At 39.2% G+C, this 20452-nt stretch overlaps 1 protein-coding gene across 2 annotated transcripts in view; it reads left to right on the forward strand.

Moving 5' to 3' along the window:
* The window catches only part of PTBP2 (polypyrimidine tract binding protein 2), an 84538-nt gene extending 71932 nt beyond the window's left edge, over nt 1-12606 (forward strand). The window contains exons 9-14 of one of the 2 annotated variants that reach the window (XM_015423792.1): nt 7253-7407; nt 8870-8903; nt 9307-9399; nt 10346-10562; nt 10663-10740; nt 10897-12606. In XM_015423792.1, the coding sequence (XP_015279278.1) occupies nt 7253-7407; nt 8870-8903; nt 9307-9399; nt 10346-10562; nt 10663-10740; nt 10897-11026 (707 nt within the window). In that variant the 3' untranslated portion in view covers nt 11027-12606. The remainder of the gene's footprint in view (nt 1-7252; nt 7408-8869; nt 8904-9306; nt 9400-10345; nt 10563-10662; nt 10741-10896) is intronic. The other variant, XM_015423793.1, reaches the window with a different exon arrangement.
* The last annotated feature ends 7846 nt before the right edge of the window (nt 12607-20452 follow it).

Consider the following 20452-nt stretch of genomic DNA (forward strand, 5'->3'; position numbering starts at 1 on the left):
GCCAGAGCACTCCCCCTGAGCCTCTTTCTAGATCCCGTTGTATTTATTTCCACAACGGGCTTTACTGCTAGTATGATTTAGAATTCCCTAAATACTGAAGAGCCTTCACCTTGGCCCAGTTTAATGAGTTAGCATCAGCTCCGTTGGAAGAGATGTACAGGTATCCCTTACTTTAAATATGTTTGCCCCTGTCAATTAGACATGGCTGAAACAATAAATTGTGTGTTGTTTAATTTTCCTCTGTATGCGGAGACTATATGTAACTCCATTCTTACCAGATTTTCCAGGCAGACCTGGTGAATTTTATATATCCCTCCTCCTCTCTAATGAAACCACCTTTAAGGTGGCCAACTTTACACCTTGGTATGCTCAGCAAAGAAGCAGCTGGTTAAGGCTTTTTATTAATAAGTCTGTGCTATTGGTATCAGCATCGTGTGGCTGAAATTTTATTTTATGTAGATGTGCTGATGACTCTGTGTGTTAATCTTGGCTGATCTGTGATTGTAGCAAATAAAGATAGATAGACTTTGTTAATCCTAAGGAAGGTATTAAAAGCTGCTTGCTTTATTTACAGTAAAGCCTTGAATATACTCACTGGTATTGGATGATTTTAGTTTCAGTAGCTAGGTAAAGACTGTTTTTGAACAAATAATGAAATTTGATGACCCAGTGAATACCTTAATAACGTCCCCTATCTATTTGCCATAAATTAATTAATTTTGGTTGATATCAAGGCTTTCTCTGATGGTTCCAAGGTGGGAACTGTCTTTAACTGGTGGGATAGTTCCTCTTGGTTTGCAGATAGGACTTTGTGCAGAATTGATTCCAAACCAACTGAAAGGGGGATCTCAAATCAAAATCAAATTTATTAATATGGTTCGTGACCGTCACCAGCACAAGATCAATTATAGCAATTACCTGAGTCTTATCAATTTTAGGAAATATACAATATTAAAATTATTGAATGGCCAGTAATGTTTTTCTTGGCTTCCATGATAGTTTCCATTTCCCAGGAGGTAGGAATCATCATCTCCAAGGGTCTCCAGGACATCCTAGGCCAGCATCCTCCCTCTTTGTGGCGAGGCAGAATAAAGTGCTTCAGGTATACAAGAGTCTGACAAGAGCATGGAGCAGATGACCAGTCAAGCAAATGGAGGAGGGAGGGTGACACAAGGATCCACACAGTTGAAAGGCAGCTAAGCACTAGCAACTGTGTCTATCACAGTACCAATTCATTCTGTCAAGTGTTGTGTTGCTGCCTACACTCTTGGGTGCAGTGTCAAAGCCAACACATATGTGTTTCACTTCTCCCTTGTCTTCCTGAGAACCCAGTATCAAGCCTCTATTCCTGTTTCCTTCTTTCTTCATTTTCTGTCTCCTTTCCCCAGTGATGGTGGAATAATGGAGGACTTCCACTCAAAGAATAGGTAATTGTGGCCACCAGGAACCTTTCCACTCCATAGTCTCAGTAAATCTTACCATGGATATAAAGTCACAGGAAATCATTTTATATATGAGAGCCATTTTCAGCGTCAGCACTGCCCTTCAGACATTTTCCAGCAACAGGCATCTTTACAAGGTGGTGATGATGCTCAGTCTTCTGGTGTCTGGGAATCAGCCTCAACTGGATATTTAAACTTTCCCAGAGGAGACGAGATGTGTTCAAGGTGCCTCCAGGAGACAGTGCTTCATCATATACTGGGGCAAATGCTCCCTTGTCTCCAAACTGAGAATGTATCTCCAAACTGAGAATGTAACACCTAGGGTGTCAATATTGAGGCATAACTCCAGTTCAGTCTCTCCCAGGTGAAAGACAGATGAAGATCAGGGATCTAATCAACATTTCAATTGAAATGTCATCATACAAATATGATGTGTGTGTCTCACAAATCCTAGACACACAGAACATGGTCTGGTGGGCCAGATTTCATGCCAGGCCACTTCAAATACTCCTGGCAAATATCCCACCGGCAGTGCAGGTAGCCATCTGAAAGTGGAAACTCAAGAGGAAAACAGCAGTGGCTGGAACAGGATCACCTGTCAGTGGGATTGCCTGTCACAGAGATAGCTTGCATGTTGATCACAGCTAGGCCCATGACCCATATAGGATTGCTGCCCTTGAATCAGAGTATTATCTGATGGTATCTCCAAGTGATCAATTTAGTGCTTCTGTTCCTGGACAAAATCAAGAACAAAAATGTCCTGATCCATATACATAGTGTTCTGCCATTAAATAAGCAAAATGGAACACCATCAAGAAACTTTCATAGGGAAGTGTCAAGGAACTTGTCATAAGAGGGAATTGCATTTGCCATTGATCAAAGCAGAACACATTGTCAGAGAATCTAACATGACAGTAGGCTTGGCAGGAAGACTCTGAACTAAGCAGTGTGTCAATTCAGCTGAGACTTTCAGCTCATTTGTAGGTCGTATGGGGCAATAGAGGTTGATTGGTTTGTATCACCAGCAAGTCTTTTGTTTGCCTTTCCTTCCATCAAGCTGATCTCCAGGGTGTTACAGAATATTCTAGGTGGAAGTCATCCTAATCATATTGCATTGGCCCAAGAGACCCTAATTCATGGAGCTTGTGCAACTGACACCCCAGCCATCATAAACAGACCTGAGTCAGAGGCCAGTACTTCACCTTCATCCAGAAGAGGTACACCTCAGAATCTGGAAGATGAGCAGCAAAACTGTTCAGTGTAGTGTACTCAGATGTTGAAACCACTCTGCTATCAACATGTAGATTTTCCACCAACTGGATCTGTGATAGTAGTTTCAGAAAGCTGCCATGTTGGTCTGCAGTAGAAGAGCTAGATTTGAGTCTGGTAGAGAGCAACAAGATTTTCAGGGTGTACGTTTTTGGAGTATAAGCTACATGCCTCCAGTCACCAGGTTCTACACTACATCCACATCTTTTCTAACCCCTTTGTCAGAGAATGCTACTTGTGGGATCTGCAACAAACATTTTTGGAATTATACTATCCACCTGAAGCAGTAAGTAAACAGATCAGCAAAGCTAGAATGATTCTGAGGGATAACTGCTATGAGATAGATCATAACTAAACAACAACAGTAGGCCACGGGTAGTCACATAGAGCTCTCAGCTCAAACCAGTTCAGCACATCATTAATGATCTGCCTGTACTGGACAATGATAGTCCTCTCTCAGAGGCTTTGGGAGGCAAGGCTTTTCTTGTCCAGACAGCATCTTAACCTTAAACAACTTCTCACCCATAATAATGAACTTTCTAACAAAGACTCCAAGACCAGGGCCTGCGGTAAACCAAGATACCAACTCTGTGATCGTATTCATTCTGACAACAGTCGCTATCCCTAATAACACCAGCCATACCTTCTCAGGTTCATTCCCTTTTTCATCTTCCAACATATATGCCATCAAGTGTCAGCAGTGCTCTTCCACTCTTTACCTTAGACAAATAGGTCAGGGCCTATGTAAAACAGTAAATGGGCATAAATCTGGCATTAAAAAATACAACTCTCAAAAACCAGTGGGAGAATCTTTTATCTTCCAGGACATTCCATTGCTTACATAAGAATGGCAGTCCTCGACAAAGTGAGATTGCTGAACTTCAGTTCATTCACAAATGCAGGATAGGACCCTCCAGAACGGAATACGGGCAACGGATATTTATCTCACTACAGATGCTAATTTTCTGCCCCCAAGCATTTCTCCTCTGCTCCAATCAAACCCAAAAATCATGTTGTTCTCTAAGGTGCTGCTGGATTTGAATCTAGCTGGATCTATGATGCTGTATGGCAAATCTTCCCGTCTGGGACTACTTCAAAAATGTAAAACCTACTCTTAACCACTACACCAAACTGGCAGTTTCTTATGCTCCTTAAGTTTGACTTTAATAGTTACAAGCTTTTTTTCTTGTTACAAGTCCAGTGTTGGAGCTGTTTCCAGATTCTTGATTTGGCCTGGGAACTGAACTCCCTCTTCTGTGGTGAATGTGTATGCATGAGGCCCTGTCTACTGACCTACAAGAGGAGCTATCCCATCTGTCAAAGACTGCCCTATCCCAGAACCACCAAAAAGATGGCTTGATGGCTTAGTTCATTTATACAAATTGTTATGTTACTGAATTTCCTTTTTCCTCTGTTAGGCCTCAGTAATATCTCAGTTAACACAAGCTCATTAAAATTAATTGTTGCATTAAAGTTGTGTAATCTTAAGATACAAAGCCCTTCATGTTGCTTTTATATCTCCTTGAAGATAATTGAATGCTTATTTATTTTTATTTTATTAGACTTATATGCCGCCCTCCCCACATTGTAGGCTCAGGGCAGGTACCAACATGTATGTCTGCAATTAATGCAGATTTACAAATTAAAACATATTGTAATAATTCATTGGAATCAATAAAATCATCAGCATTTAAAACAACAACATGCCTCAACAGATGATAGTATGGTCCCAGTCCATCTTCTAGAATCTGCAGTCACTGGAGGGGGGAGGCCAAATCAAAGTGGATGCCCACTGCTTCAACTAAAGGCCCTGTGGAAGAGCTCCGTCTTGCAGGCCCTGTTGGATAAAATTTCATTGATAAGTTAAAAAAACTAAGTAACAGTGACAATAACATGGCCTGTAATAGCTAATTGAGCTAGATATATATGGGAGCTCCTTTACAGAGGGTTTTTTTTAAATAATGTATATAAGAGATACACCTCTAATTTGCTTTTTTGAGAGTGGCATTATTTTTATATTCCATCATTCATTAGGGTTTAATAGTCAATTTGTATCAATGCCTTATTTCAAAAGATTGCAAGGGTAGACTGAGAACTGCTAAGCACCAGTCTGGGTCCAGTGAGGGCAACATCACCCCTCCTAACACATTTAAATCTTGCCAGTTCTTTTGTGTGATTCCTAAAACCAGAATACTTTGGGTAAAAGATGTGGCATATTACCCTAATCAGCATTGCAGAAGATAATGCAAATATGTGCATGTTGAACACTTTGTAGACAAACACAAGTACAGTTCGCAGCAGGATTGTAGTCTTTCTGGATCCCAGGGTTGTCCCTCCTAAGTTTTCAAGAACGGAGATTTCAAAACTTGGTGAAACAGTAGCTTACCTATCACGTTGCTTGCTTTGAGTATAGAATTCTTTGATTTTAAGATGTCCCTTTTCAGCACTCTGCTGTTCTCTCAAACATACTGACCAAGGAGGGTGATTTTTCTCTGAAGTCACTCATCAGTAAAGGATGAGAACACATGCACTGTGCAAAAAACCTGGGTACAGCCTCACCTTAAAGACACATAAGTGTATTGTGCCATGTGCATTTTTGAGGCAGGGCCCCATTTTGCCATCCTGTTGCTCATCTTTTACATGGGAAACTGGTAGAGGCTTCTGTGCTAAAAATAACTGTCCTTATTCAGTACCTACCTGATACTATCAGTTGATGGGTACTAAAAGAGTAAAAACATGTCAATCTGGCAACAGGATTACAGAATGTGAAAGTGACTGTTTTCTACTTTTTCTGGTATAAGACACGCCAAGAAATAAGGCAGTCCCATCCAATGCTCCCTCTAAGCTCTGGAGTCTTGTGAGCAAAAATTCTACTTTGTGAGCTACTCACATTAAAGTTGTGAGTGAGCGATTTGGCTAATGCATAAATTAGTTTGCTCTGGAGCCATCCTTCCTGAGCTAAGACAAAAATGTGTAAGCCGGAGGCTAAAAATCTGTGAGCTAGCTCACACTAACTCAGTTTAGAGGGAACACTAACTCAGTTTAGAGGGAACACTGGTCCTATCTGAGGTTGGCTGAAGCTCTTCTTGTACTTATGGGTAATTGTGATCTGTGACTCTTTCCTGTTTCTGGTGTTGTATTCCTTGCCCTGAAGTTTGCAGACAAAAAAAAGAGTGTATTCTAAATACATTTAATTTTAAAAAGTCACTCTAGATTCAAAAACCTATCCCTCTTGCATAAAGCTTTGCCACCATCATGAATCAGTACTCCATCTCATGTAGAGGTGTAAATAATTTAGGATGTTGGTAATATGCTGATCTCATCAGATTGGAGAAGAGAGTAATAACAATGAAGCTCATTTTGCAATGCATACATTTTGCAAAGAAAGACTTCTACCATGAAATCCCTGGCTCACTTACTAAGTCCTTTGGATTCTACAGTACCACTTGATATTCATATTTAGGAACAGGCTGGGGTCTTGCCTACACACATCCTTCCCTCCAAGCGTTGGAATAGATTTATCACTTGGGATGACAGATAGTAGAAACACATTTTGAATGTCTTCTGTGTAAGTACAGAGAAGAAGCAGGCTAAGCTACAATATCCCCCCCCCCTCCCGTGTTATTTTGCCACTGGAGATTGTTCAAAACTTTAGCTGTATGTATTTAAAATACTTGAATCCCATATCATAACGGACATTGTTGAGGCAGCTAGATATAGACAGTATATCCATCCTTAGAGTGCAATTCTAAGAATGCCTTCCTGGGAGTAAGTTCCATTGAGCAGACCTGAGTAGCATTGTTATTTACTCACCAGTGTTTAGGGGAATGAAATAAACAAGCAAAAAGAAAATAGCTGGGTAGGTAGCTCTATAAAAGACTTCTTAAGAAACCTTTTAAATTGTAAAAATCATAAATCCTAACATGTTTTGAGAAATTTCCATACCTAGAAAGTGAAAGCAGAAATATCTGTAATTTAACTAACTCAGGTGTGTAAAGTATTCTAGTTGTTCAGAAAGAAAGAAATCCAAGAAGTTTGTAAGCAGTAATATCAGTACTTGTACACACACTGCAGTGATCTATAAGTATCTTTTTCTAAGAACTTTTCACATGAAAACTAAGCAAAGCAGGAAGAAGAAATATAGATTGTGCTTCAAAATTAAGGCCAAAAAAATTGGAGGAAGGATTGGAAGCAAGTAGCAATACTGCTTGTATTATTTTGTGGGAGGAACTCTACACACAATAATAAGACTGAAAGAACCCAGAGATGAGGAGATGGTACTTCAGTGAGCGGAGGTCACAGATGAGAGTGCAGTAAAATATGAAAGTTGAGGGATGAGGTCAGACAGTTGAGTTTGTCAGAATGATGGTAGCAAATATAAAATGATCAAGTTTGCTTTGAAGTGTAAGGTTTTCATTCAGGGGAAGCAAGCAAACTGGATTCCATGAACAGCGGAGCAAGATCAACATAGGACTTCTAGATTAGATTACATTGGAACGACTTGTGTGTGTTTCGTAAAATATGCTTTATTTTAAAATTAGGGCTTCCTGTTGCAGCTGTTCCAGGAGCGCTGAGTCCATTGGGTATTCCAAATGCTGCTGCAGCAGCAGCAGCAGCAGCCGCTGGCCGTGTGGGTATGCCTGGAGTCTCAGCGGGTGGCAATACAGTCCTCCTGGTTAGCAACTTAAATGAAGAGGTCAGTGAACCCACTTGTTTCATTCTTCTCTCCTCTTTCTCCTACTTCATTTGTGAACTTTTAAAATGCTGCTTTGTTTTGAGCTTGCTTCCACTTCATTATTTATTTATTGAGTTCAGTTTACAATTTTATTTTATTTTTTCTTCTCCATATTGTTTTACAAGTAGATTCTAGTTAATGGTTTCTATTATAGTTAAATACTTTTGTTTTCCTAGGTAGCCAGCACCTTTTAAAATACCTTTGCTATTCGGCTACCTATTTTTCCTAAGAAAAATATGGTAAATATTGCATGTTTTGGATGTCTTTTAGTTTATATTTTATAAATACCAATGTGCTCCATGTTGTAAATTAGATTTTAAGGAAACTGCGGCTTTGTTCTTTGTCTCTGCTAATTATTTGCTTGTTCATTTCATGCTTACATGTCACTGCATTTTGTAGTATTAATGTACGTGAACAACTCTAACACATTTTTCTTTGAAGGTTCTCCCAGAGATCTTGACACGGCACTCTTCAGTCTCTCTTAGTAATTTTTTTCCTTTGCAGTTACTATTCATTTTGTCTCCCAAAAAATTCTCCACTTTAATACTTTCTTAACTCTGAAATCTAAGAGATTTTGTTTAGTTTTGCATTTTATTGTCTTGTACTTTTACTTTGACTTGCTGTGAAAGCTGGTATGAAATGTTGGATAGTTTGTATCAGTCTGTCTACTTTGAATATATGTTCCATTTTTATTGGCCTCTGTTTTTAATATCAACCATTATATTTCTATCATTTGATACTATTTTTATCATTCATACATTCTTGCATGTTAAAATGCTTGGATCAGAGTGCCATTTTTTTGAAGACTTTTGCCTGCATTTCATAACCAGCCATGCTTATGCAGTTAAAGTTCAGATTTTTTCAAAGTTTCTATTGCATGCTTTTTTCTTTTCTTTTCATGTACAGATGAAATGTAATGTACTGTTTGATATGGATGTACTTTGCCCATATTTTGTCTTGGGTGACTACATTTTACTCAGTTTTTCTTGTACAGTACATAAACCAACCATTTTCTGACCAAATTCCTGCATTTCCTATGTACTGACCTATATTTTATTTTTTTTGTTCCCCCACTTCCTTATTTTTCTTCTGCATTGCTGTTTTCCCTTCCCCATTTCATCCTTCTCCCTTTGTGTTCACCTACCCTTTCCCTGTCTCTTCCCAAATTCCCACACCCTTCCCTGTCCTATCCTTTGCATACCTTGTCTACATCCCCTGTCTCCATTCCCTATGTTCATGCTTCTGTGCTTGAACAAAATGTTCCTCGGACCAACTTGCCCCAATTAACCGCCTTGAACCATGATCCATGACCACCTCACCATTCTGCGGGAACCACCCTTCGTTATGGATGATCTGTTCATCTCCGCTCCTCCACTCTTTTCTCTTCTTGTCTTATGCTGCTTGCTCTTCTCTCCTTCTAAAGATGGTTACGCCCCAAAGTCTGTTTACCCTCTTCGGTATGTTATCGTTAGCACTATACTTTTATTATTGATTTAATTATTTGTTTCACCTTAATTCTTATTTGTAGCTAGCACTTTGGCTTAAAGTTGAATAGTAAATCTTTTGCTACTTTTCTTTGCTGTTTTAAAAACTTTCCATAGACACAAGATTTTCTTTTAATGCATGCTTTTTATTTTTGCATGATCTTTAATATCATTCACATAGCTTTGAGGGTTTATCAAAAATGTCTTCCTTTTTTCAAAATTCACCTATTCAAAATCTTGTTCTTCTTTATTCATTTGTATGAATGTTGGGAGAAGTGAGAGAAATGTCTGAATGTTTCATTGATTGGTCGAAATGTGCTGTTTACCTATCCTTAAAATGTTGTTTCTTTTGGATTGCTTCTCTGATTCTAAAAAGGTGTTTATGGGGATGTGCAGCGTGTGAAGATTTTATACAATAAGAAGGACAGTGCTCTTATTCAGATGGCCGATGGAAATCAGTCACAGCTAGGTGAGATTATTTTTTCTCTATCTGCTACTTCACTGCTTATTGTCCATTTAGCTGGACTGTGTTTGCATTAAAATGTTTCCTTTTGTTTTTTTCTAAAATGTGAGACTTTGGGGTGAGATTTCTGTGAGGGGACTTAGTTATTAATTCACTTGATATTCTGAGCTGAAAATTGTTCCGCTGGAGAGGAATGCCAAGATTCAAACCAGTGTGCAAACCCCTTGGCATGTGCACTGTTTTTATCCTGGGCTGTTTCCAGGATATTAGAAATCTGTTGCTGAAGTTTCTTCACTTTGAGGTGCCAAACTAAGTAGTGGTGGGCAGGGGGAGAGATTCTTATAGGGAGGGTTCAGAGACTACTTTGTACACACTTTACTGTATAGTCCTTTTGAATACCAGCTCATGGCCAGAATCCAAAGAGCCAATAAAGTCCTTCCATATTCATATTGAGAGACTGGGGGGAGGGGTTTGCAATTTTTCTCCCTTTCCTATCCCAGTCCCTCATATTGCATCAAACACCACTGACTCAGCAGGAGTGGCTTTTAGAGAGTGGGGCATGAGGAATCTTATTACTGTGTTATATTATTAACCAGTAATAATGACTTATTAGAAAACAGTTTTAAGTTTTATGATTCACAGTGTATGTAAAGTATCCTCTTTATACATTAAATAAGTAATGTCTCTTGAAAAAAATCAGGGTAAAATACTGTTTGCTTGCCTTGCTTGGATACATTACAATATGAACAGAGCTTTTAAATTAGCTCTTGGCAAACTCTGTAATTAAAAGATTTCTAGTCTGCAGTATTAGCTACAGTTGCTCATTTGGCAAAGAATTTGTCATTAAACTGTCCCCCCCCTCTTTTTAAACACTGACAGTATAGGAAATTTTAACGCCGAATTTAATGGAAAATCTGAAAGCAATAATAGTATCCTTGTTTTGTTTTTCCAGCCATGAGCCATCTTAATGGGCAGAAAATGTATGGAAAGATTATTCGTGTTACTCTTTCTAAACATCAGACAGTACAGCTACCTCGAGAAGGACTTGATGACCAAGGGCTAACTAAAGATTTTGGCAATTCACCTCTTCATCGCTTCAAGAAACCTGGCTCAAAAAATTTTCAGAATATATTTCCTCCATCTGCAACTCTTCACTTATCTAATATTCCGTAAGTGATGGCTAACAAATTACCTGAAGAGTTTGCATAAGATGTAAAAAATAGTTTCTAATCTCTGTGTCTCTTCCCCCCCCCCCATTCTTTTGTCTAGACCATCAGTATCAGAAGATGACCTGCGTACACTGTTTGCAAATACTGGGGGCACTGTGAAAGCATTTAAATTTTTTCAGTAAGCACATTTTTCTTTGGAAGTTAATTTAAAACAAGATAATAGTTTCATACCTTGCTTAAAATAAGAAAATGGCCATCTCTGGAATGGAAGAGGCTTATGTTGCTATTTTCTAGTACTATTTCGGTGTCTAATTTTATTGCTTTGTTCCAGAAGAGATCACAAGATGGCTCTTCTTCAGATGTCAACAGTAGAAGAAGCTATCCAGGCTTTGATTGATCTGCATAATTACAATCTTGGAGAAAATCATCATCTGAGAGTTTCGTTTTCCAAATCAACCATTTGAAGCTAAAAAGATCAAAATAATAAGGTTGTATCACGTTGTTTAGTGTTGTCATCTATGACTGTTCAGGAAAGCGGGGACCAGAGATGGACATCTGTTTTTCATGCTGTTACCATTCCCTGATTGTTTATGTATAAAAAGAAAACAAAAAAGGATTTATAAGGAAGAAGCAGTGGTATTACCTGCTGGTTTTGCATATGTTTATGAAACCATTTTGTTTGAAAGGGATTCCAAGGTAATCCCATAGTTTTTCAACTTAGTTAACATACGTGCCTTAAAAAAGGAAAACCTAGAGTTGCTAGAGTTGAATTTACTAGTTAAAATTTGGTTGTCTGGGGCACATTGTTACATGGGAATTAGTGGGTACAATCCAGTTAGTGTTAGGTGTGCCGCCATCCCATTGAAATCAATCACATTAAAACATTACGTTCACTATTGATTTCAGAGGGACCCTGTTACGCCTAACTTTTGTGGGTTTATGCCGAATGTATATTAGGCAGGAGTGTGTAAAAAGGGTTAAGCTTTGTTTCTCCTGCTTGGAATTGGTTGAGTTTTTGTGAATCATATTTTTTTATCCGTTGCATTACTTCATGAAAAATGCAACACATTTGACTTGTGCTAATCCCCCCCCCCTTTTTTTAATAAATAAAAATGGCCTTGTATATTCCAGGTGTAGTTCAGTTAAGAATATAGACATTAGTTAGAATTAACAAGGTGCAGCGAATTAATTTCATTAAATGGCAGGAAGCTGATTCTTCTTTTTGTTTTACTCATTTGTTCTTATGGCTTTGAGCCTTCTGTGGGAAAAGCATTGTAAAGTCTTAACCTTTTTTGTACACACACTTTGGGGGCGTATCATATAAATGTTGGCACTAAGTAATGTCTTGTTTGTGGCTGAATATTTTTTGTAGATGTTTTTGAAGTTGACATGACTTATGTGCATTTAAATATATATTGCCATTTTTAGTTAGTAATTACAATTTGAAATATGGTTGTGGATTTCTGAGCATGTGCAGACTGGTCTAGCTAGTTCAGGAGTTGGTGCATGTATTTCAAGGATGAAGAAAGTGTATTGCAAACTTTTGCAGAAAGATTAATAATTTTTGTGACAGTTTTCTTTATATAAAAAACAAAAACAAAACTGACAACCAGGTGGGACCAAAGTTTATGTGCCTTTAGTCTTAATTTACCTTGCATTGTAATATTCAGTTTTAATAAATCTCTTCAAAATATTTTGTATCTAGAAATGGATCTGACTTTACTATAAACATGGCTCAGAATCTACAGGAACAAATTGATTTGAAAACAGTTCCTCTGTCAGTCCGAACTGTTGTCTTGATTCTGTTTGAATGACCAATACTTTTTGCAATTGATGTACTTAGTTTCAAGAGTCATAGATTCTGTTATCTATGTAGAAAAAAGGTCATGTATATTTTCTATTAGTTGAGTTTTTACATCTTTAGAAATGTAAAATTTCAGTATAGTTTGAAAGCGGCACAATTAAAAATTAATTTTCTAACAAAGTTGGGAGGTTTGATGGTTGTTTAATTTCTTCCTATGTGTACGCTGCTTGCCTCTGTAGCATGCTCAATAAACACTTCTGTAGCTCTGTATTCACCACTTCTGTCTTTCTCTGCTGCCTCTTCTCTCTTCTCTTCTTTGTTTTCCACTTCCACTGTGCTTCTGAATTCATGTTTATTCTCTTCAGGGTGGGAAAAGCATAATAATCTGATTTTATAATTGTCTGGCTTCATACCACATGAAAATCAAGTGCTGTGGAAAACATAGCAGCTCTTATTGTCTGTGTACTTAACATGTGCTCTGCTGAAGCACCGATATAAATCAATATTAAACATTTCCCACCCTGTTATAACCTATGGCTTTAAAGACATAACTTTTATCGTAGCTTGTAAGTTCTATCTTTTCTGTTTTTCAAATAGATTTATGCACTAATTGACTTTCAGGTTTGCCATGCTTTTGCTGCAGTTTCATCTTCCATTTTCTGTGTCTGCTAAAAAATTTCCACTAATCATAAGATACATTCATGGGTTGAAAAACTAAAATAGCCACCTCACTCAAACAGAAATGCTGTATTCTGGATTCGGGAGAGGGAGGGAAAGGGAAGATGGTGGTGTTTTCTCTTCCTTAAATGCACCAAAGAGGCTGAAAACATTACTCAGATAGTTTGTAGATATTACAAAACATTTTATACCATTTTTTCTAAATAAATGAAAGCTATTTTCTCTATGGGCTCAAACGGTAACTGGTTCTACGTGTTTCTCCAGAGCAAAGAATTTTCCTGTATATTTTAAGGAAGTATATTTAACTTTGGCTGAACAGTGTAATAATGCCAAATGACTTTGAATCTTGATGTCTATTCTTTAGCCTCACTAGGTTTCAGTCTTATCACACAATTATATACGATGGAGACTTATTGATCTCAATAGGGCTTAACTGGTTCTACAAGCTGGATTGCAGCCAATATCCATATATTGATCATCTGTTTAAAAGTCACCACATAACCTGGCCCTTAATGTTTTAAATCCATATACACTGTTAATAGGCTGCACTTTGTGAACTTCCAACGTGTGGTTGGGTTTATGGGCTTTTCTCATAGACAGTATCAAATACTGTTAATCACCCAAAGAGTGATTAACACATGGAATTCACTGCCACAGGAAGTGGTGGCAGCTACAAGCATGGACAGCTTCAAAAGGGAATTAGATAAGCATATGGAGCAGAGGTCCATCAGTGGCTATTAGCCACAAGGTATAGATAGGGACTCTGGGGCAAGTGATGCTCTGTTTTCTTGGTGCTTGGGGGGGGGGTCAACAGTGGGAGGGCTTCTAATGTCCTGGCCCCACTGGTGGACCTTCTGATGGCACCTGGTATTTCTGGCCACTGTGTGACACAGAGTGTTGGACTGGATGGGCCTTTGGCCTGATCCAACATTGGCGTCTCTTATGTTTCTTGTAAATTTAACTGTGTGACAACATGCAGTCATCTGTATAGGAGCATCTGTTCCTATTTGCTAACTCAGTTTCTCCACAGACACATCCAAAGAAAGAAACTGGGAAACAGAGCCGGAAAAATTATCCGTGCTGAAGGCAGTTTCCTTCTAACAGTTCTTCCACACTAGTAGACATGCTGCTTGTATAAGCATTTAACCATGGAACAGCAATAACTGCTGTTGGAGGGGGAAAGCCAAAAATCCCCATGTGTGTGGGTGAGTCAGCAACCAGAAAAGGGAGCTCTTCATTTAGCAGCCAAATTATGATTTATTCTGCAACCATTCTCACTGCATAACTGTCTCCCTCAAAAATATGAAACTCGATAGACCCTTACCATATCTTAAAGATAGACTTGTGAGAGTTGAAAACAGAGAATTTGGGAATCATTTTAAATGGCCTCCCTATTCCTGACTCTATCATTTTGAAATCTTACGATGGAATTTTTTTACACTTATTTAGTTGTAAACATTTTAAACTTCAAGGTTTACTCAAGAGGTCAGTAGAAATGTAGATGAAGTGCAAGGAGTGGCATCGTACCTGTTTGTGTTTTAAGAAAAGCTTGGGGTTGTCCACCACCTCAGCTGAAAGCCCGGTGGAACAGCTCCATTCTACAGGCCCTGTGGAATTGTAAGAAATCCCGCAGGGCCCTGATCTTGAGTGGGAGCTTGTTTCACCAGCCTGGGGCCAGGGCAGAAAAGGCCCTGGCCCTGGCCCTGGTTGAGGCTAGTCAGACATTCTTGGGGCCAGGGATGACCAGGAAATGATGGTCAATTGAGTGCAATGCTCTGCAGGGTAGACATGGGGAGAGCCGATCCTGAAGATATGCGGGTCCCTGGCCATCTAGGGCTTTGAAGGTTAACACCAGAACCTTTGGGGATTTTAAGAAGCCTATACATGCCTACCTCAGTGGCTACATCTTGCTTATTTGTTCCTTATTATAACATTTACAGCATACAGTACATTTTAAAAAAATAAATTGCTGACATCAAATGACTCATACCTTCCTTTGGTTCATTATGGTCTGATAAAAGTTCAAGAAATTAATAAGCAATATGTATGTTGTCTTTATCAGGTGACATATTATGGAAATGATATGAATATCATTGCAAAGCCAGGTGAGCCTTTTAAAATTGTAAATAACTTCAGATACCACAGGTTTAGCTGATGAAGAGCAAATGTGTAATGTTGAATGATTTATTAGAATCATTTTTCCTGATTAGTAATTGCATCCAATTTTTCATTTTTAAACTCCATGTTATTCAGAGGTTGTTTTTCAGCACAACAGCAACATTTCTGAACCTCTATCAGATTTCCAATAAGCACTTAAATATTAGATATGCATTTCTGTTATCTACTAGAATACCACTTGATAGGTCTCTTTTGTGTTTAGAATTGTAATCCCAGAGATTCGAAGGCACATGCATACAGGTCAGCACATTAAGGTTTTCCTTGTTGACTTCCACAGTGGGGAGTGCTTAGAGTTTATTCTTCCAACTTTGAAGACAAACTCTACTCATCTTGAAGCCCCCTTATGTATTCTGAAGCCTCAAGTTTGAGATGATGAAAGACTTCATACATAAAGTTCACAGTTAGTATTAATTACATCTGTACTGTTCCTTTCTCGAGGGGGGGGGATGGAGTTGCCCCTATAGATGATTTTTGGAAAGATTTCAGTCTTGCAGTTGAATTGCCATTTAAGTCAAAATCCATAGGTTAAACCTGAAAGCTATGGTTTGTATGAAGTTATAAATGATCTACACATTTCAAAGAACATGATGGCCCTGCATCTTCTGTAACATTTGGTTCAGTGTTGGTATATGTCATTACCCTGCCTTCACCCTGCGTAATTTGGTAATAGAAATACAGATTGTAATTACTTTGGCACATGAACTAAACAGTATAAAATGGGAAGCTCAACACTGCTCTGCTATTCTTAGGGAGCAATAAATGGATTTGACCAGCGGACAAGATTTATAATTTCCTGTAGTCCCTGCACAATCCAGTAAGAGGGTTGCTGAAGAAATTTCTCTGTAGGAAGGTTGTTGAAGGGGATCAACTGTATTTATTTTGTGTGTGTCGCTTTTTCAGTGAAATCATCTAGGTCTTGGAGAATTTTACTACCAGTTGGATTCTTTACAATTATTGGAAGCAATAGGCAAAGGGAATAATCATCCAGAGCAAAGTATTATAATATCTGGCCTAGATTCAATTGCGTCTCTTGTGCCTTAAGCACAATGCTCCGGTGTCATCTTATTCCTTTAATGAAATCTTGCAACTTTCATATACTGAGCAAATAAATAAGGTAAGCAACTTATTCCATCACAGGAAATTTGATAGAAATTCAGGTATCAGACTTTGTAACACATAATCTGCTCCAGGGAAATGTCTCATTCAAACACATTTAAAGATATGTGTTTTAATATTAAATGGGAAACAGAAAACAAGTAATGAGAATACATGCTATAATGAGACTTACCAGCTGCCTGCTTTTCTCAGATTCTGCCTGCATAATTATGATAGGTTTTACCATACACATTGGCATTTTGTCTTCTGAACACTGTTGGGTAGTTTAAATATATGTTGCACTTAGGTGAAGACAACTGCCAAAAATTGTGTACAAAAAGTTTTGCGTTTTTCAGGTGTTACAGGGTTGACCTATTTTACTTTGGCAGGTTTTTTTCCCTTCCTGAATCCTGATGTCTGTATTGTAAGGCAGGGCTGTAGCAGGACTAGACTTTATTTAAATATAACCATTTTGCCCCACTTTTCTCATTCTGGCGACTCAAAGTGGCTTGCAACATATAGGGAAAAAATACTATTTAAATAAAAATATACAACTCAACAGCCCGACTGACCCCGATACAACCATCTTTGTATTTCATATATTTATTATTGTGTCACCATTCTTTTATTCTGGAAAAAACAAAAGAGAACTGTCAGCCTTTAGCCTGAACGGATCTTTCAGCGATATATTTGCTAACCTCATACCATTCAAGATCCATGCATGTGATACTTATACAGGTAGGTGATACCAACTCTGAATAGTTATGAGGAGGATCAGATTGTTCTGGCTAAGAAAGCATTGCCCTCTGATACTATAGAAGCTGACCATCCTTGTGTTAACAAGATATAAATTGCATACACTATTTTACCAGAGTAAGGAATATATAACCCAGAGCATTTCAGAAGACTAATATAACTTGAGAACTCTGGGGACACAAAATCACCATTATGCTAGTTTATTAACAAATGTCACTCTAGAAACTAAGTTGATAGCAGATGCCTTGCTGGATTTGCATTGGGCTAGTACTGTGGCCCCCAGCCAAGGCCCTGGGCTGGCAAACCTCCTGTCCCTGCTGCTATGCTCAGTGGCTGCTTTGGTGGGGGGGGGGGGGGGGACCCAGCATCTAAAATAGATGGATTTATATTATGTAAAAGGTAGCAAGTGTACAATAACAAGCTACCAGGAAAGCATTTAGAGCATCTGGGACTAGTGATTTCTTCAGGCAGTGCGATTAGTTTCTGCAAGGCAAAGGCCAAAGAGAGCAATTGAAGTCAGGTAAAAGGAAGTGAGGATTAAAACAATGAAAACAGGTCTCTGTGTTACACAGGAATAAATTCTTTCCACTTTGAGCAGCTCAAAATTATTATATTTTTCTCGTGATAACTGAAAAGAGGACAGGCAGAGGTTGTCTGTCATATTTTATCCTGCCCGTCTACCCAGGATCTCAGGCATGGTTTGCCTTTCTCCATTTTGCCTCCCCAACACCCCTGTGAAATAGATGAGGCTGACGGAAAGTGCCTGGCCCAAGCCCTCCCAGTGAGTTTGAGGACAGAGTGGGGTCTAAACTTGGGTCTCCCCGGTCTTAGTTTGACAGCACTAAACCATACAAAAGTAGGCCTTAGTAGTTGTTTCTTGACTGGTACAAAACTCCTTGGACTGCAAAACTGGATTGCCTCTTACCAGGTCAGTGTATTATAGACATGTTAATCTTGCAAGAGCAGGTACTTAGGAAAGGTGCAAATTTCAATACTCTTCAAGCAGCAGGAAGAGAAGAGGAGGAAGAGTGCCTCTACACAAAACAGGGTAAGGAAATCTGGCTCTCACTTGAGATTGATGAAGGACCACAGTTTCTTCCAGGAAAGATGTGAAATGAGGAGCTTTATATGTTTTAACAACAATTTGGCCTTGCTCTTTTGATTTGTAATATGAACCATGGGGGCTCAAGCCTGTCTGGAAATAAAAACATTTGAACTGGAAGTGGAATCGCTATTCTAATTGCTGAGAGAAATGTGGCCTGTGTTCCAAAGCCAGTTCAAGTTCTATAGACCCTTTTTAGGGAGTATTCCTTTAGCATGCACTTTTGCCTATTGACTCAGACAAATGACCCATCCATCCCAGCACTGACTGGGTGTAACTTCCCGTAGTCTTGAGGTTTCCCAGTTCCTTTAAGTGTAAACGATGAGGGTTGAGGATGAGACCTTGTACGTGCAAAGCATGTGCTCCAGCGCTGAGCTGTAGCCTGGTCTTGAATATTTGTATATTTCAAGGCTAAGCTGTGACATTCACAGCTTGACTGGTGCAAAGCCATGGCCTTCTGTTTCCTGTGTTAATATTGGCAAGCCTTGGAAACTATTCAGTGATTGGCTGTTGCATGGACACAACATTCACACACCTGCCAGTGCTCCAACTGTGCTGTATGCTTGTTTATCATGGGGCTTAGGCGTGTATTTAATTTTGCTGTCCTTGAAGAAACAAGGTGGAAAATATTTCAAGGGAGAATTAATTGGGGGAATTAAATTCTGGATTTTTAAATGTCGAGTAAATAGGGGGATTTAGTTTGAAATAGTGTATTGCCTTCGAAGTCTAGGGTTGTTACGTGAAAAAAACAAAGATACAAATTCTGATCACGTTTACCCCCTTCAGTGATAATAAACACCAATTCTTTCCTGTTTTGAGGGTTAATTTCAGGTATGACACAGAGGGAGAAGAGTAACACATAGCTCACATTTCCTGTTCGTCATTCTACTTGATAGCAAATAGGAAGTTTGCATTCCATTTATACAAATTATCTCCATATTGAAAGTGATCACATCTTGCAGGCAGAGGAGACAGGAAAATTGTTTTGCAGGCATAACAGAGACATGGAGGAATAGTGAGATGATGTGTGTATCTAAGCACAGTGAACACTACAGCTATTAGAGAATTTAGTGGCTTGTGTACTTGAAGCCTGTTACCACCTAGTGAACACCTGACCTGGCCCTTACATTTTCTGTAAATGTCACAAGCTGCCTTGAGCAATAGTTCAATTCTGGTTAAGATTTAGAGAAGATATCTCCATTTTGATGTCATTAGATTTTTATAAGTGGGGGCCCACGATACGCATGGGGGGGGAATCCCATCTACCCCACATAAACTTTCTTGCTGAGCCCACTTCCTCCTCTTGCTGCTCTTAGCAGCTCATCCATAGCTGCCCTGGGCAGGTTTGCCAAGGCTTCCTTCCCCACACCCCTGAGTTGCTCAAGTGTGGGTCCACAATATTCATGGGGGGATTTCCTCCCACACACACTGTCGCACCAGGCCCAGCACAATTCAGAACCTTTGCAGGGCTGTGCTGAGATATAAATACATTTTAAAATACCAGTAAATGGGAAATAAGAATTCTAATACAGATGTGGCAGAAGATAGAATGTGATTTTCCAGTAGACTCTGGCCTGGGTCTTATTTGATCTCCTAACACTTCTGATTTCTGAGCCCCAGGGAATTCTCCCAAAGTCCCCTGGTTTAAGCATAGTTCTCAGGATAAGCCCCCCCCCCCTACTCCCAATCTTGTTTTCCAGAAAGTTCCCATTCCTGTAAACGCTGGTCCCTGTTGCAGTGGCAACCATTCTATTGCAGCTACAGTGTGAAATAAAGAAGCATATGACAGAAATGACTATTACTTAAGACCTGTACAAATATAGAACCTCTGAGGACTCATGGGAAGCATTTTGTTCTCCCCCTGTATCTCCCTCCCCACATTATTCCCCCCCCCAAAAAAATCTGGCAGTTCCTATGGCCTCTCCCCTTTATTTGCTTCCAATGAACCTATCTCTCTCCCTCCAAGCTTCCTGTCCCCTACTCCTCCACCCACCTAATGACCTTTCTGCTCTCCCCCTTCAGCGTCTTCCCTTCCCCATCCATCTCTGCCATCACTGACTGTCAAAATCCAGGGTTTAGAAGGCTTAACTCCAGGGGATGTTATTTGCCCCAGGTGGGTTGTATGTACACTGTGTCCCCCTCATGTGCACATGCAGTCCCCCTCATGGGCCCATATTGGCTTAGGAAAATGGTGTGGGGAAAGACTGAAACCCTCCCCGATGCCATAGTTCTGATCTGAATTGTCTCCCTACAGCACTTCTGAATTCTGAGTTTCTG

The sequence above is a fragment of the Gekko japonicus genome, unplaced genomic scaffold, assembly GCF_001447785.1.
Source record: "Gekko japonicus isolate JY-2015 unplaced genomic scaffold, Gekko_japonicus_V1.1 scaffold151, whole genome shotgun sequence".
Taxonomy (NCBI): domain Eukaryota; kingdom Metazoa; phylum Chordata; class Lepidosauria; order Squamata; family Gekkonidae; genus Gekko; species Gekko japonicus.